Source organism: Ornithodoros turicata, chromosome 3 (assembly GCF_037126465.1).
Source record: "Ornithodoros turicata isolate Travis chromosome 3, ASM3712646v1, whole genome shotgun sequence".
NCBI lineage: Eukaryota > Metazoa > Arthropoda > Arachnida > Ixodida > Argasidae > Ornithodoros > Ornithodoros turicata.
Window position 1 is genome coordinate 93,883,901 of NC_088203.1, and position 17,485 is coordinate 93,901,385.

At 46.0% G+C, this 17,485-nt stretch overlaps 1 protein-coding gene and 1 long non-coding RNA gene across 3 annotated transcripts in view; one reads left to right on the plus strand and one right to left on the minus strand.

Moving 5' to 3' along the window:
* LOC135388853 (uncharacterized) overlaps positions 1–17,485 on the plus strand; it is a 203,483-nt gene that overhangs the window by 18,388 nt on the left and 167,610 nt on the right. The gene's annotated exons all lie outside the window — the stretch shown is intronic.
* The window catches only part of LOC135388851 (hemicentin-1-like), a 381,823-nt gene that overhangs the window by 12,157 nt on the left and 352,181 nt on the right, over positions 1–17,485 (minus strand). For both annotated transcript variants that reach the window (XM_064618697.1, XM_064618696.1), the window contains exons 9-10: positions 16,040–16,165; positions 14,887–14,914 (exon numbers count right to left, since the gene is read on the minus strand). In XM_064618697.1, coding sequence (XP_064474767.1) covers positions 14,887–14,914; positions 16,040–16,165 — 154 coding nt within the window. The remainder of the gene's footprint in view (positions 1–14,886; positions 14,915–16,039; positions 16,166–17,485) is intronic.

Genomic DNA, 17,485 nt, shown 5'->3' on the forward strand with positions numbered 1-17,485 from the left:
CCCAGCGATTTCCATCTCTTCGGGCCACTGAAGGCGTTCCTTGGGGGCCGCCACTTGAGCTGCGACGACGAGGTCAAGAATGCGGTCCGATCATGGCTGCTATACGCGCCGGTAAGGATTTCTACACTGCTGGCATCCAAGCCCTCGTGAAACGCTGGGACAAGTGCATTAGCGCAGCTGCAGATTACGTTGAAAAATAAAACTACACTGTTAAAACAGAACTTCACCACATAGCACGCTCCTAGCCAACCATCATTCCGAATGATATCATTCTGTGTATTGATTTGTTGAAAATGGGAGGAGCCGCCTATCTGGGACAGATTACCTTGTCCCAGATAGGCGCCCCCCCCCCCCTGTTTTGAACAAATCATGACACAGAATGATATCATTCGGTATGATGGTTGGCTAGGAGCGTGCTATGAGGTGAAGTTCTGTTTTAACAGTGTAATTTCTGGCCTGTAAGTTCATTTTACATTTGCAAAAAATGAAAAGTCCCTGTTTGACTTGAACACCCCTCGTATACAATCGTGCCTCGTTAATACGGACACTTTCGTCCCCCACCAAAACAGTCCATATTATCGAATACCAAGGAAATCATCAAAAACCGTCATGAAGGATTATTGAAAAAATTCCCGAATTATAGTGTCTGCTTGAAGGTATAGTTCGTTGCACATCAGCAAAACGTCGGCAACACGTAGAGCCTGCTGCTCATTGCTCTCAAAAAATTGAAAATTTGTCTGCAGTCCCGCTTGAACCATAGCAGACATAACCGTTGGCTCGGCCGGCGTTGCTGAAATCGCCGACGCCAGTGGTGACAACTTGCGTTGACAACTACGCCGCCTCTGTTCTCGTAAGCTGCCGAGCGACTTCACTATGTTTAACTAAAGGCACAAATCCTTGCATGTCAGTTGCCTGTGGACGTGTTCGGAACAGTGACGTCATACAAGATTTTCCAGACTCTTCATGTCTACAAATACCGCCCCCCCCTTCCTCTTATATAGTTCTTATGGATGGTTGCTAAGGAGAGGGCATAGCCCCGTACGCAACAGAAGGTGCTACGTTCAAAAGTTCTTCTGTAGAATGTGGGGAGAGGCTTGCCCTCCGTACCGATACCGTACATAATAACGAGACGAAAATACATGAACTACATATGGTTTGTAGTTGCAAAAATCGTCCATAATCCGAGTTGTGCATATTAACAGGGTCCATATTAAAACGAGGCACGACTATATACAGGGTGTCCCACCGAAAGAGGGCCAGGGGCTAAAAAAACCGGAGTGCTTTACACAAATGCAACCAACTGTACGTGCTTGGCAGTTGTGTGGTCTATCCAAAATTTTTTTTTATCGCCCCTTGTCAATTAATTAGCGGTAATTAATTTTCCAACTTTTTAATCATCGGTTTTAGCTCTCAGATGTCAATGAAGAGGTCGTAGTAGATGTCGAAAGAAACACAACTGAAGTGGTTCGAGGTCGCTATGGCTTGTGGTTTCGTTTTTTCCCGAGCTTAAAAGTCCGGCAATCCGGCACCCACGCGCGACGATTCCAGCGCCCTCCGGCGTACATTGACTTTGATATTAGCACTTGGAGACCATCCTTGGGCCACTTCACACAAGAGGAAGATATTTCACCTGTTTCACGGCACACCTGTCAGAGTGCACTGCAATCGTCGCGCGCGGGCGCCGAATTATGGGAAGCGCTCTGTGGTGCGCGCGGCTTCAGAAACCAATTTTTAAACCCGGGAAAAAACTAAACCACAAGCCATAGCAATCTCGAACCACTTCAGTTGCGTCTTTTTCGACATGTGCTACAACTTCCTCATTGACATCTGAGAGCTAAAACCGATAATTAAAAAGTTGGAAAATTAATTACCGCTAATTAATTGACGAGGGGCGATGAAAAATATATTTTTGGATAGACCACACAACGGCCAAGAACGTACAGTTGGTTCCATTTGTGTAGATCACTCTGTTTTTCATTAGCCCCTGGCCCTTTTTCGGTGGGACACCCTGTATATATTTTTAGATGTCGAGGTACACGGCCTGGTCGTAGCCGGTTGACAATTTCGTTTTTCAGAGTCTTTTATTCTTGTATGCATACATGAATTTACATTTTTCATGAACAGGTCCCATAATGAAGAACTAATTAACAAAGGTTATAGAGCGGCTCATTTTTAGCTATGTTAACTTATGCTCAAGTTAGTATGCTTAGTTATGCTTAGTTAGTTACTCTTTAGAGGTACGAAATGCACGTTCTGAATGAAATTATACCTTACTAGAAGTCAGTACAGATATACACTATACACTTTACAGGCCACGGACTATACATGTCATGAATGAGATTAAATGTGCGCATGATTGCACTGTCTGCTATGGGAGGCAGAAGTTAAAAGTAATGTCACTGCGCTGAATTCTTCGCTATTGATATCTGTGCTACAGGATCTTGAAAATGACAGCAACTTCTTGTCAGTGGGCGCAATAAGAACCTTAAAAAAATAACAGACTGATGGCAGCAGAACTCTACGCCATCACGGCGGTAGTACACATTCTGTATGTAGAAACCACAATCGTCATGGTTGCCTTTTCGAAATCTTTTCTATGTCGGCACTCATCAGGACACTTGACGTCGTGACAACGCAAAACCGCATTGGGACCAATTAGTGCGCTTAACTTAGCTGCGGTGAGAGGATATGCAACGATGGTAAACGGTGGCCTGTGTGGGACGATGCTTGTTAGCCGACAAAAAAATTACGTTGCTTCAAAATAAACAGATTCCGTTGTATTTTAGAAATAACCCCACATATACAGGGTGTTTTTGTAAGCTGCAACAAATTTTCATAAAAAAGGGGAGTTGCCTTAGGACGCTTTTACTTTTAACGTTGGGTTAGTCGACGGGGCTGCTACTAGGAAACCGTATTTTCTTCTAATTAAGGGACTAATTAACAGATAAAGGAAGGAAAGAATGCAAGAAAGAAATACAAAACAAAAATCGTGAAACATACCACGATAAGGGTTCCCTACATCGCGTAAAACAGTTTTCTGTGACGTTAAAGGGCTAAACGCATGGAGCGTTTTTCTGACGTTTTCAGGACGCGCGCGCGCTCTGCGTGCGTGTGACCTTGTAAAAACCAGTTTTTCAACGCCCGCGGAGGGCGTACGCCGGAATCTGTCGACTACAGATATTCGCGCGCGTCTGGGCGCGTTGTCCGAGAAGTAGACAGAACCATGGCCGTCGTGCGGCAGACAAGGAGGCGTATGAGCAGCTCGCATAAATGTTTGAGACATTATCCATCGCACTAAATTTACGTGAACATTTTAATGGTATCTGGAATGAAGGAACGCAGGAACCACAGGAAAGAAGAGCATCTGCACGTTCTAACACATATTTGTGGTCGACGAATATAGCAACAGTGTGGCGTGCGTCACTCGCTCCGTACGCATCCCATGCGTTTCGGGTGGTCGCCTCGCTGGCGTTTCTTCGCCGCGTGTGCAAGACCATGGCGTACGCGCGACGTTTTGACGCTGAGAAAACGTCCAATGCGTTTCGCCCTTTAGTGAGGGCTGAGATATCAAAGTCGCTGGCGCTCTTTTACCGACCACTTGCGGTTTACAGTAGACGACAGCGGTGAAATACTTAGGCCCGTAGCGCGCGCTGTTATTACCTTTGTATCAGTGCCTCGAGCACATCGTGTGGACATCAGGCTTTAATATCGAAATTGCAATGTGCTCCCTAAAGTCAATAATTAAAAAGTTGAGTAAAATATCTCTGTTAATTAGACCCCTAAATTAGAAAAAAAATACGGTTTCGTAGTAACAGCCCCCGTCGAGTAATCCAATGACGAAAGTAAAAGCGTCGTAAGGCAACTCCCCTTTTTATGCGAATTTCTTGCAGATAAAAAAAAAGCGTCCTATATAGCACTCTCAAAGCAGAACTTTACCGCGCACGGATGGCTCCTCAACGAGAACTTCGTCATCCTCATCTGTTGTGACACCCTCGATACCGCTCACCCGGGACTGTCGGTTGTCCCATCGCACCTCTTCGACCTCGGCCGCATATTGTAAAAACAGAAGGATTCCGTACAGCTCGTACGGAATCCTTCTGTTTTTACAATATGCGGCCAACCGCGACCCACGGCGATGGGTAGTCTGTACGGACTCCAAGTCAGCTCTTCGATGCCTGGAAACCGTAGGTCTCCGCGACTCACTGGCCACACTTGTGATAAATATTCTACGCCTACTGAAGTCCATAACTGCCCACGACCACACCATCGCTTTTCAATGGATTCCTGCGTCATTGCGGAATCACTGGGAACCACTTTGCCGACGCTGCGGCAGCGGCCGCTCACCACCAGCGCAAGTGCGTCCCGGTTGTACTCCCAATGGAGGATAGACGGCCCCTTCTTCGTGACTGGGCTACCTGTTTATCCGTCGAACAATGGCGTCGGAATGTCCCTGTCAGTACGATACTGGGAATGGTAGACCCAACATTCTCGTGCCGCTTCCCGTCATCGTTACCGCGCGTCATTAAGTCCCTCCTACATCGCTTACGGCTGAATGTTGCCTTTACGCCGTACTACCGTTACAAGATAGGGTGTGCCAGTAGCCCCCTGTGCCCGGAGTGTGGTGTGCCAGCGACCGCGGACCATGATCATCGCATGTGCCACTTACAGGAGGGAGCGTCGCTTGTTGGCAAACGACACTGCGCGGATTGACAGCCGACCCCTTGACCTCAGACTCATTTTGGGACCATGGGACAAACGAAAGCAGATGCCCGTCTTGTGACCTTTTATCGAATTCCTTGAAACTACCGGCCTGATCGACTCCCTCTAAGACCCCGTCGGCGTCGTCAGCATCATCCTCATCACCATCCTCACATTTTTTCCCAATAGCAATGGGGTAGCATTCTGCTCAATGAGCGGAAGACATCCCCCATATCATCGTCATCATGTACCTCTCTCTCTCTTACTGCATAACACACTCCCTCGATTTATTGAAAACGAAAGGCGTGCGCGCATTTGCGGAAAGCAACTGTTCTGAGGCTGAAACGCACAAACAGACGAGCACAACACAAGTCTCAAAGTGACTATAGGACATGAACAATGGATCTTTTTCGCATACGCGTCACATTCTAGTGGCTCTCGAGCGAGACACGCTCGGCGCGCGTAAAAAAAAAAAAAATCCACGTGGGCAGCACAAAGGACCAAACCCGGTTCGGAGTGGGGAGCGACGAGCTCGCGCCGTCCGTGCGGTCTCCCCGCTGGTCCCCGCTTCTGTCGTCCCCATACCGCGCCATCTAGTGACGACGAAGATAGCTAGCCCTGCCCGGCGCCTCAAGGTCATGCGCATGCGCATAGGCCGTTGCGAGAAAAGTCAATTGAAATATGACAATCGTCGAAAAAGCCACACACCGACGGGTGTCGAACCACGCGTCTCCCGATTGCCGGTCGAGTGCCTCAACCAATTACGCTACGCTGGCATCTACTTTGCGACCCCTTACCACGGGGTCTCATTCAGCTAACGCGACACGCGCTCATTCTCTTCGCATTCTCTCGTACATTTCTTCTCATACACACCATACGTACGTACAACATAAGTACGAAACAGCGACATCTGGTGAACACCATGTGACACTTCATGAACACTTTCCATCTCTTCTGCTGATGTGTTCGTTGTCCCAAAAATACGCGCGTCCCGCACTTTCCACAAATCAGGAGAGAGAACGCTATTCACCCAGCGCTATGGTTCGTCTTCTGTGTGTTGTGTGGCAAAGTTGATTTATTGATTGATTTATTGATGCGTTCGTGCCCAAGAGCATTCTGTTTAAAGAGTGTGTGCACTCCGTTATAGGCGGAATTTAAACATCTACGTTACGGTGATGTCAGCAGGCTCCTTGTATGAAACCGCTCATTTCAAGCGTTCTGTGGAGAGATGAAGCTCCAACACTATGGCTCGGTTTCACCAACGCCGATATTGGCAATATTGATCACGTCAGCAACTGAGGCTTGTAAAATGAATTGAGTGTTAACTTCAAGTTTTAGCAACCCTAGATCTCATGTTCAAAGTTGACCTGCGTTGGTGAAACCGGGCCTATGTCGCTTTCCCCTGCGTAACCCTAACCACTTACAAAATTGACAACAAAACGACGCTACAGGACATGCTAAGAAACAAAAACTAATCGCTTTCAGTCATTGATATTGTATACGTGCTGTACTTACATAGAAAATCTTGGCGCAGTTCAAAGTTATCACGTAGCAAACGGCCAGCAGGATACACAGCTACATAATCATTCATAAAACTATCATCAATCCGTGTGTGTGTGTGTGTGTTTACATAAAAAAGATGCCATACTTTCTAATAATCGGGCCCTACTCCCAGTCCCAATGCGACCGTTCTCATCGCTGGCACGGAACAGAACTTTCAGTATTGATGTCGCTCTTCGTATACCTTTAAGCCCACGTCGAATACTCTAGCGGGTTCCACAGCCCTCGTTAATGTTTCATGAGATGTTTTATTAAGAGCGGCGTTTGTCCTTGTTCTTAGCCGGATCGCGCTTTAACCCACATCGTCGGCTGTCGTGTCTCTTCGTGGATTGTCCCACGCAATTCCCCTACAAACAGGGCAGTAAAGTGAGGCACGCTTTGTGCGCTATTTTCTTTGGTTGTAAGGGCTCTGACATGTATTAGTCAGACAACAGACGGGAAGTAAAGTATGCCGGGGACACTGGAGTTCCGTTGTCAGGGAAAACACGTACCGGAGAGACTATAGACTGTTTGTGCTTTGTTTGTAGGTGATTCGTGAAAGAGTATGCCAGCGACGTATAGCCATGCCGTGTGGAAAGGCAAACGGGTATGCGTTGAGATTTTGCATTGTATAAGGTTTGATAAATGTTGTAATGCGGCGTTATCAGACTTCATATCTCTTGGCATGCACAATGCTGATTTTCTTGTGTACACGGTTTATCCAGACGATCGTCTCCTTTCGGTGCACAATACTTAAAAAATGACATGGCAGATGAGGTAAAAAAGCAACCAAGAATTATTGTGAAAATCTCCTCGTTCCTCGTTTATCTCTTTGAATAGAGAAAAATTAAAATCGTATCACTCATACGCACTGGCAATACCTCCTTTTACAAGTGTTACTACACCAACTGTTACTACATCAGCCCCATCTCATCATCGTATCTCTGTGTGTGTGTGTTACTACAACTACTGTTACTTTATCTCCAGACAGCATACGTATTTACTAAAGGTTAGAGAGCCCAACTTGCGCATCATAATTGCGAAATACTATTGACAACGAGGCTGTGGATGCTACATTGTTAAAACACAACTTCACCGCGTAGCACACTCCTAGCCAACCATCATCCCGAATGACAACTTTGTTGCCCCTGATTTGTTGAAAACGGGAGGCGGAGGCTATTTTGTATCTATTATGTACGGCATAATGGCACAAAATAGGCTCCGCCTCCCGTTTTTAACCAATCAGGGGGCAGAACGATGGTGATTTGCGAAGAGCGTACTATGTGGTGAATTCGTGTTTCTAGAGTGCATGCCATCCGAAATGTTCACATGTACGCATTTTCTTAATTTTTTTTTTTCTGATGGTCTTCTGATGGTTTTTCTAGTGGTCTATGGAGCAGGATGATTGGTTGTTATATCGTACGCTGCAGGATGTATTGAACGTTTGAAATCGAATAGGAACCTTCTTCTATGTCTAAGTCGTCCTTCGATAGCTTGGACATAGAAGAAGGTTCCTATTGATTTCAAAAGTTCAATACTTCCTGCATCGTACGATATAGCAACCAATTAGCCTGTTCCATAGATTTTCATTTAATTAATTAATTTACTCATATGAATGTATCACCTACAACTAGAAACAGAACTTGGATATATGATTAGGTACACAAAAAGGCGTGCGCCCTTCTCTCTTCGAATCATTTTTGTTCCGTGCTAGCGCCACGAAGCAACTATCGCTATGAGCGGCGTACAGATGCGGACAGATGGAGAGAGGACAGCAGGAAGGAGTGGGGGGACAGGGAGGTTAGTATGCGTCCTGGGTCGACTTCAGGGGAACTGTGCCGACATTCGTCTGGAAAGTCTTCGGAACATCTAGGGAAAACCTCAGACAGCGCAGCCGGTGGGAGGATTCGAACCTCACCACCTCCCAGTCTTCAGCACGACCTTGGCTACCACCAACCAGCGGGACGCCTTAAACCGCTCGGTAATGCAGCTGGTCTTCGAATCAGAAGAGATAACCCTATCATTCGCGGCAAACGTCGACGCACAGCGTGCTACGCGGTGAAGTTCTGTTTTTAGAATGTCCATGACAATTTTACTGTCGAGTCTTTTCCAGTGCACCTTATGTACAGCCTCAAAACAGAGCTTCACTACATAATGCGCTCCTACACTCTTAAAAATGAACTTCACCACATAGCACGCTCCTAGCCAACCATCATCCCGAATGACAACGTTCTTGCCCCTGATTTGTTGAAAACGGGAGGAGGAGCCTATTTTGTGCCATTATGCACGGCACAAAATAGGCTCCTCCTCCCGTTTTCAACAAATCTAGGGCGAGAACGTTGTCATTCGGGATGATGGTTGGCTAGGAGCGTGCTATGTGGTGAAGTTCATTTTTAAAAGTGTAGCCAGTCGTCATCCGATATGACATTCTCTCCCCTATAGACGACCCCAACGTCCCGCGTCATTGATTACGTTTTGCCGCCGCGCAAAGCATGCTGGTGGACATTATCAGCTTCATCAGCCTATCAGGTGACGCATTTTTCCCGTTTCTTGCCCACCATAGCAAAATATAAGCTCGAACCGGTCTTGTCTTGACGAAACATGTATCTATACAGAGGGTCGTCTATACGTTGAAAGCGGGAGGCGTACGTTCTTTTCTTTTTATTGTTTGTGACAATTTTGCCAATCGTCACCAAAAGACATGCGCCACGCGCTCTCCCCGTGTCAGGGGCCCTATTCCGAGCCGCTGTCGAGCGCCAGCGACGGTGTCGATAGAGGAGTATCGGTAGAAGGCGATAACGAGCGCCGGGAGTGATACTTGCCAGTTTTGGTATTCCCATGTCGCTTTTAACGACACTGCGCCTGGTTTGTTGACTGTCGTTAGAGGTTAAGACGTCTGGGAACGAGACGCCGCGCTCTCAGCCAATACTGTAGCAGGAGGAGAATCACGTGGGATTCCCCTTGATTTGGAAGCAGACGACGACGCGTTGACGATGGAGAAGAAGACTCTCGCTTCTCGCTCAACGCACGAATAATATGAAGTTACGTATAAAGTTGTGTATAATATGAAGTTGTGTGAAGCAATTTATTCACGGACATTTTGCTGACGACCTACACGCAATCTGAATCAGTGGGCAGAATTAGGCGCGATATTAAATTCCCAAGTGGAGAAATGTAAGTTTTAGGCAGACCTTTGTGTATTGTGCTCTGACATGTATGGGGGGATAGTGAGGAATTGCCTACGCGATGAAGAAGTTTAAATGAAGACGTTTCATTTGATCCAAACACGTTGTCGCCCGATCTAAACACCGGCGCAAGCTGTGGCGGTGTCCATAAGTGCCACGCGAAGAAACTTGCAGCCACCTTGACAGACCTCGCTCAGCTTAACGACAGTATAACCCACCATAACGACAGTGTGGAGGCTGTCGTTCCCGTGAGCGACACCGTCGCTTACGGGCGACGCGTTTGGAGCGCAGGGAATGCCAAATTCTCATCGCTAGCGTTACGTTGCGTCACATAGCACGTGTTCTCGCTCCCGAACGACACGTTCGCGCTACGGACATAGATCTGAATAGGGCCGCTACCTCGACCCCCCCCCCCCTTGTTTTAGGAGGTCACGTCGAGACTGGGAGGTACCCGGGTTCGAATCCCAGTGCCGGCTGTGCTGTCTTGGGGTTTTCCTGGGTTTTCCTTAGATGCTTTCAGACATATGTCGGCACAGTTCCCTTTATAGAAGGCGGCCCAGGACGCACATTTCCCCAGGGCATCAGTCGTGACGATGCCCACCTCTGTGAGGCCGACAACGGCGACCCCTTTCACCACCGCCACCTGTTTTAGGAGGGTACAAACCGGGTGCTTAGGGTTCTATACCTATACCACATATATCCTGCATCTGTTCTATCCCCGAACTTCCACTCACCGACTCCCCAGACTTACCGAACGCAAGTTCGCCTTCCTCTTTCCAGAAAGGAAACAAACCGAGCCACTAACTTTATGCCACTTACTTCCTGGCGTTCGTGCCTTCGCAAATGCGGAGCAATTAAATTTCACCATTTCCGTACTCCCGAATGGCATCGGGAATAGAAGGCAGCAATTGCAAAGCAGAAAAGCAGCCATTCGTTACGTTCAAGAACGCCTTCAAACTGTTTTCTTATTTCTTTCCCTAAAAGGCAGCCCTTCAGAGATCCAACTTACTTCTCTTAATTTCTGCCCGCCTCTCTCTCTCTCTCGAGACGTGTTTCTTTAGTGCGGCTCTCACGAGAGCTTTCTAATCCTGTTAGCGACTCTAGCTAGCGTCTTGCGCGCCTTATCCGCTTGCCCATGTTTGTTTGCGTAAGCCACAATTCCACAGCGATTTAACCATGCGCAGAGAGAGAGAGAGAGCCTCGACAAGTTCTTTTAATTGGGGTGTCTGAAATTTGCTCGAGAGAAAAGCATTTCCTTGCGGCGTTTACTGGACAGGCATCTCCTCTTAAGGCCACGGCCTCTTAATCTGTCGGGATTTCTGGCAAGACTGTAACTCTCCAGCAGCTTGAGGGTATGTCGTGGATAGGCGTGGCTCTTAGCACGATTATATTCGAATAGAAGTGTCAAGTTTTCAATGAAAGCCTCACCAGTCTTAATTCAGCAATTTTCGCGACATGTACGCTAGCCTTACGGTAACTGTGTGGATTGTTCATAACCTATAATACTATACTCTTAAAAATGAACGTACAAGCCTCTCCGAAAAAAGGGGGCGCGCACCTTTTTATATATCAAGTTTCCTTCCAATCGGAAGATAAAACGATACGATTCTGAAGGTTGGTTGGTTGGCTGGCCTAGAACAATTTATGCGACGAATGTACGCTACCTGTGAGTGCGCTCTTAGAAATGAACTTCACCGCATAGCACGCTCCTAGCCAACCATATCTGCCCTGATTTGTAGAAAACGGGACGCGTACGCCTTTTTTTGTGACACTTACGCTGTTCATAATTGTCACAAAAAAGGCGTACGCCCCCGTTTTCAACGTTCAGGGCACATAAAGGGCACACTTTGGAGAGTACAATTACTCTCAAAAGGTTGTCTCCTCACTCCCTCAAGGGAGTAGTATAACACCTTCTCCCTGCGGGAGAGTAATACTACTCTCCAGTAGGAAGAAAGGTGTTGTGCTACTCCCTTGAGGGAGTGAGGAGACTCCCTTTTTGTGAGTAATTGTACTCTCTAAAAGGGTGTTATATATGTGGCAAGGAAAGGAGTTAAAGTACACCCTTTTTTAAGGGTGTAGTAGTGATCAGAGCTTTATGTATGCGACATAAAATATAATTGCACCATGGCTCGTAAAAAAAGGGGATCACAGGACATGTGACGGCGTATTAGCATTCCGAACCTAACCGCAGCTTTATTTTTTACGTGTTTTCGTCCACGCCTAGTTTTCATGCGAATCCATTCCTGTTTGATCAATGTGCACTTTCGTTGTCACCTGGAGAAGTCGCCAAACCCATTCCTCTAAAATCAGTTCTCGAAATTGAAGTTAAATTTGGGAAACGTTTCTAGCGACACCGCGCGTATACCACAGAGGAAGAAGCTTTTTCCCCCGATAGCCCTCCTATTGGAGTCGACGCGGGATCCAATAACAGGGGGCAGCCGAGTTACAGAAAAGCCGAGAAAACATAGCGCAGCAAGCCCTCTGCGTCCAACGCACACACACACACAGACACACTCTGTTATTGTTACAGCGTTTGTCCACTCGTTAAAACAGCCCTGTCGATCCCACTTCACTTCGGGAAATAACAAGCGTCCCTCCGAACTCTCCATTACTAAAGCTCCCGCTCGATGATGGCGAAAATTTCTGTCCTCATTAAAGCGAAGGTTACTCGATACTTCGTCGTCGTAATCCTTCGAAAAGCCCGTCTCTTTACAACCGGTCCAGCCCGGAATAAGCCCCACTGTCTGCTATAAACATGCCCCTCCCTTGTCCCCCTTTCAGTTGGATAAACATGGTTCCCCCGTTACACGAGACAGAAGACCGCTAATGAACATATGTGCGAACAGGTTCTGTCTCCGCCCGCAGTAGCAACGTGCGTTTGCTTCGTAAATAACGTTACATCTGAACCTGAAGCACTTTCCACGCATTGTTCAACGAACAAGCTGCCGTGAAATTTCGTCTGCGAAGAGCAATACTCGCATCGTATTGTCACATATTGACATTAATATTTTTTTTTGTGTGTGTACGCGTCACTTTGGCGCTGGCAAGCAGCGGTAAGAGAGTTCACGCTACGGTATCTCGAGCTTTCAATTCGGATATCGAAAAAACAATTCCTTTTTGACATGTCGATGCTGCATTCACAGTGAGAGTTTCCTGCTCTTCCATTTGTGACAATATTACTTTATGACGACAAAATTGGAAAAGTATTGCAACGAAAATGCTGCAACGACATGGCGCTGAAAAATGTCTCGCTGAACGTGAGACATGCATTCGAACGGCTCTCAGGCACTGGTTCTCCGGCACAATATTCTAGCGGTGCTCCCTCTGAATATCCACGCTTCGACCATGTACCTATAAGTGCTACCTTGAATACGTATTTGACGCTCTCTGTGCATATACAGTTCAGCTTAGAAGGATATAACCGTGCTTGAGGATGTTCGCATCGCAACGCCGCGGGCAGTGTTTCGTCGTTCGATCGAGGTCTAATGACGAGATGTTGAGCTGCCACAAAGGAATCACGATAAGCTGGCTTTTAAATGTCACGAATTGTGAATAGAATTTGTGAATTGTGAAGAAAGGATTACGAATTGCCTGTGAAGAAACTGAACGAGTTATTATTGCTATTAATATTAATTAAACTAATGTCATGTATGAAATGATAAATATTAAATAAATAAATAAATAAAATATACTTGTGTTGGTAGGAGTGAGGCTCATTGGAACAGCTCTGTTTGAGACGTGAACCTTTACTGACAACAACTTTCAAATACAGCGTTACACAACTCTGTACACGCCTATGCACTTGGCGCACCACATGATCTCGCTCGCGATAACTGTGATAAGCCGCGTATGGATGCTGACGACGACGACGCGATGCTGACGCTCTGACGATGACCGGCATCTGTAGGTCGCCACACTTGTAACGCTTTAATACCAACCTTCATATAAAAACTAGTACACGCCTTTAGAGAATCTGAGCGGTTCATGACGCAGCAATATAGGGCTGAGTGAAACGTTAACAACAACTCACCGAAATATTCGCATGTACATTATAATATAACATATATAACATTCCATCAACCGCTTTTTCTTATTGGTATCCTACCGAGCCCATGTTTCCGCAGCACTTTAACGCGCACAGTGACGTGGACCGATATAAACGTTTCCTCGGAATAAACCCCGTTCTGGTGACAGGAACTGTAATCACCTCCTGGCTTCAGATTACACGAATGTGACATCAAAAGGTCGAGTTCCTCGCAGCAGGTAGCAATAAGAAGATATAGCAGAGATACGGGGTTATGTAGCCAAATAACAAAAAAAAAACAACAACAAAAAAATAAACGCATTATGCCTCGATGAATATTTTAAAACCACCTACCATGTACTGCATGCATGTTTCAGCGGGGGAGTAAATTGAGCTCTTGTGATTTCGTTTCGCTCGTTTCACAGACAGTCAGCGCGTTTTAATGTAAGGGCATAGTATTAATAATGGAGTAGCGGAACTAAAACGCAACGCGGAGTACCGAAGTCTTACGCATAATTTTGGGGCGCGTTCACGCTAAGCTCAGCGTGTGATGCGTGGGAATATTAATAATAAGCGATATCACAAGAAGCAGCAGCACGTTGCGCCGTGGGTCGCGTGGTACATGCAGATAAAAATATAACTTTTATTGTTGTTTATAAGCCTATATCATGGTGTCTATATTTGTATTTTATAAGCCTATGTAATAAGCCTATATTTGTAAGCACGTATCCTATAATTGTTCTATTCTGTGGGTGTGTACTGTGTGAGCGTTCTGAGGCAGGAAGGGAGCGTACTCGGTGAGTTTCGTGCTATTTTGAGTACGATGGATTCCGAAATGCAAAGAGCCAATTGGGCTCGCACCGCGCATGTTATCGATGTAGCCTCATGTACAACGAATCTGCTCTGGGTAGAAGACTGTGGGCGTCTCCAAGGCCACATTCGAAGCATCGTTTAAGCGCGTGTAAACCGAGATATCCGTGACACGCGAAACGCAATAGCTCTTGAAGGAAGTGACGACGTTCCGAATGTTAAGTCGTGACAAGCTGTATGTCGAGCAACCGTATTTTATTTCATTTTCTCGTTAAAGATGGCATTTGATGCAAAGCCGTCAGCAATAGGATTTCAATCAACACCCACTGCCTGTGAGAGACGCTATAAGTTACACCATGCTAGCTACCCTTCACAATAGCGCACCAAGCCTCATTTCCTAAACTAGCACCACGGTATAGTGTTACTAACGCTTATGTTTTGAGGACCAAACCATATATGGGCGTTAAATGCTTCATTGCGCTATTTATCCGTTTATTGGCTCTTCTCCAAGAGTAAAGAGAACTAATGCATGTTAGAAAGAAAGAAAGAAAACGGCACTGGCAAGAAAACAAAACTAACAATGACGGAGGTGCAAAAAGTAATAATATGCAGAGAGAAAGAGACACGTACGTGGGGTTTCCATCCCAGACGTGTTGACCTGGAAAATAAATGCAAATATATTACTAGAATATCTGGGGCCACTTCTGGGCGTTATGAACAATGCGCCGATATCGTTATCTCTGTCCCAGGAAATACTCCCAAATGAGCGATTGCCACGACAGGACCAGTTAAGCGTACGTTACCGATTACACGCATTATACTTTCAAAGTTGGGCATTATTCAAATTGCGCAAGCTGGGTTGCCTTTATGGTGCTTGGGACAGTTGGAAAAAAATGTGTTGAGAGGTCTGATTGATTGGAGGCGAATGATATACAGGGTGTTTTTTTTTCTATAGTCGTTACAGCATTTTACAAAAAAAGAAAAAAAAAGTTGCGGAGCAAAATAGATGCCGTTTTTGCAGTTGAGTTATATGACCAGGCAAACATTCTCTCGAAGACAGTATGTAACTACATGAAGACTAATTACTTAAAATTCATTAATTAACTCTTTAATTAGGGGATTTCGCGCACAAGGAAGATAATAGAACGGGAGATGTCCCTCGTTGAAAGCCATTCCATGTTTAAAGAACCCTTAAACGCGCACGTGTGTTGAAATATCCATAGCTGGATATCGCTATGCAAATGAGCCGACACAAGAGCTACGCACTTTTGTAACGTGTTTGTACTCTTTTGTACTTTTGTGAACAGAACCTCGCGAGTAGGTGTCATTTGTGAATATAGGAGCTCACAAGCATTGAGTATTGGGTTCGAGACAAGGAAAAAATGACAAGAAAAAAATTCGGCTGGATCTCTGGGCATTCTGCGAAACACGTCCAAACCCGGCAGCGTCAAAGGGCCATCATTGGCGGTAAATATCTGGTCACGTGGTCGTCTTCTGGTCCCCCTCCCCGACCCTTCTTTCTTTTTGCACTACTCTCTCTTCTTTTCTCTCTACAACTGTTGACGGACGGATTTACACGGTTTTATGTTGGTGGGCCCCACAAAGCTATCGCTTACAAGAAAAGAAAGCCGAAACTTAGTTCAGAGCAGTTGTTCTCTGCCCTGGCAACGGCGCTTGTAAAACTCTGAGAAAGACGGCTACTGCTGTGCGCGTTTACGACGAACTCTTTTTGTTCTAAACACTATTTTTTTTTATACGTGTCTAATAAGGCTCGTTCACTTACCTCGATTGAAGAGTATTTTCCGTCGAAATTTTCCCAGCGTAAGGGCGATAAACACTAGTAAAAATGCGGCCACAGCACTCATAGCGGCCGCCCACAGCGCAGTGGAACCCATGCTCCAGTTGGTGTCTGCGAAGGAGAAGAAGCGATAAACGTTATGTTTTGCATCCCTTCATTGCATGTTGATTAGTGGCGAGGAAACCAATACAGCCCGTTTGGACCTCCGACGTCGTGCACGGCGCTTTTTAGTGCGTCATTCACACATACACGTAGCCACGATTATTGCGTTTTTTGCTGTTGCCTTCGTTATTTCATAGAAAAAACATTCATTTGGTTAAATTGCCTGCACTCTGTAAAGAAAGCTTCACCACTTACTACACTCGTAGTCGACCTGCGCTTAGAGTGTGATACCGTTCTGTCGCCTGAATTTTGAAAACTAGAGGCGTACGCCTTTTCGGTAAGGCTCTAGATATGAGCTAAGTGTTACGAGATTGGCGTACGCCCCTCGTTTTCATCAGATCAGAAAACTTCGGCACTCGGAACGATTAATTTTTTTCCCAGAAAAATTGTAAAGTTGGCTCTGTCTCAGCAAGGTACTAACTGTGGCCAAGCACGCTTTACAGGAGGACCTCCACTTTGTGGCTTTGACAGATCTTAAAAGTACTATTATAAATATGTGTCGTTTCGAATTCCTAGTTTCACAAAACATCCCTCATGTTACCAAAGCTTGAGAACCTGAGGAATCTAACCCAGTCCTCCGAAGATATGCATGCTTGATACACTGAGCTCAGCATTAAGTACGTACCATCTCGTAGCATTTCTCTACACTGAACTGAGGCATTATAAAAATAACGCTCGCTAGAGGTAGCACTGCGTTATAATACCTCACGATGAATATTTCTAATTATTTCTCATCAAATTCTATGATGGACGAATGCGTTAACTAGTCATGTTGGTGGGGCTATTTCGCCTTTGGCTGGCCCTGTGCCACGGAACATTAATAATAATAATTAGGGGATTTACGTCTCGAGACAACTGCGATCATGAGCGACGCCCCTTTGTACGTTTCTGTGAATTAATTTTGCCCACCTGAGGACTCTTTAACGTGCGCTGAAATCTCGACACACCACATTTAACGTTCATAGCGGAAGACGGCGTGTCTGAGCGACTTGTACCTCTGAACATTAAAGGAGCTGTGAACTCTACCAAGCAAGCCCGCCGACTGTGTCGGCTCCAAACGGCGGTTTTAACATTGTTGGCTGTGACACTTTGTATAGATGAATCCGATAGGTCCGTATCTTCACCACATATAGCACGCTCCAAGCCAACCATCGTCCCGAATGACAACGTTCTCGCCCATGATTTGTTGATAACGGGAGGCGGAGCATCTTATGTAACCCTTATGTACGGCTACAAAATGAGAACGTTGTCAATCGGGATGATGGTTGG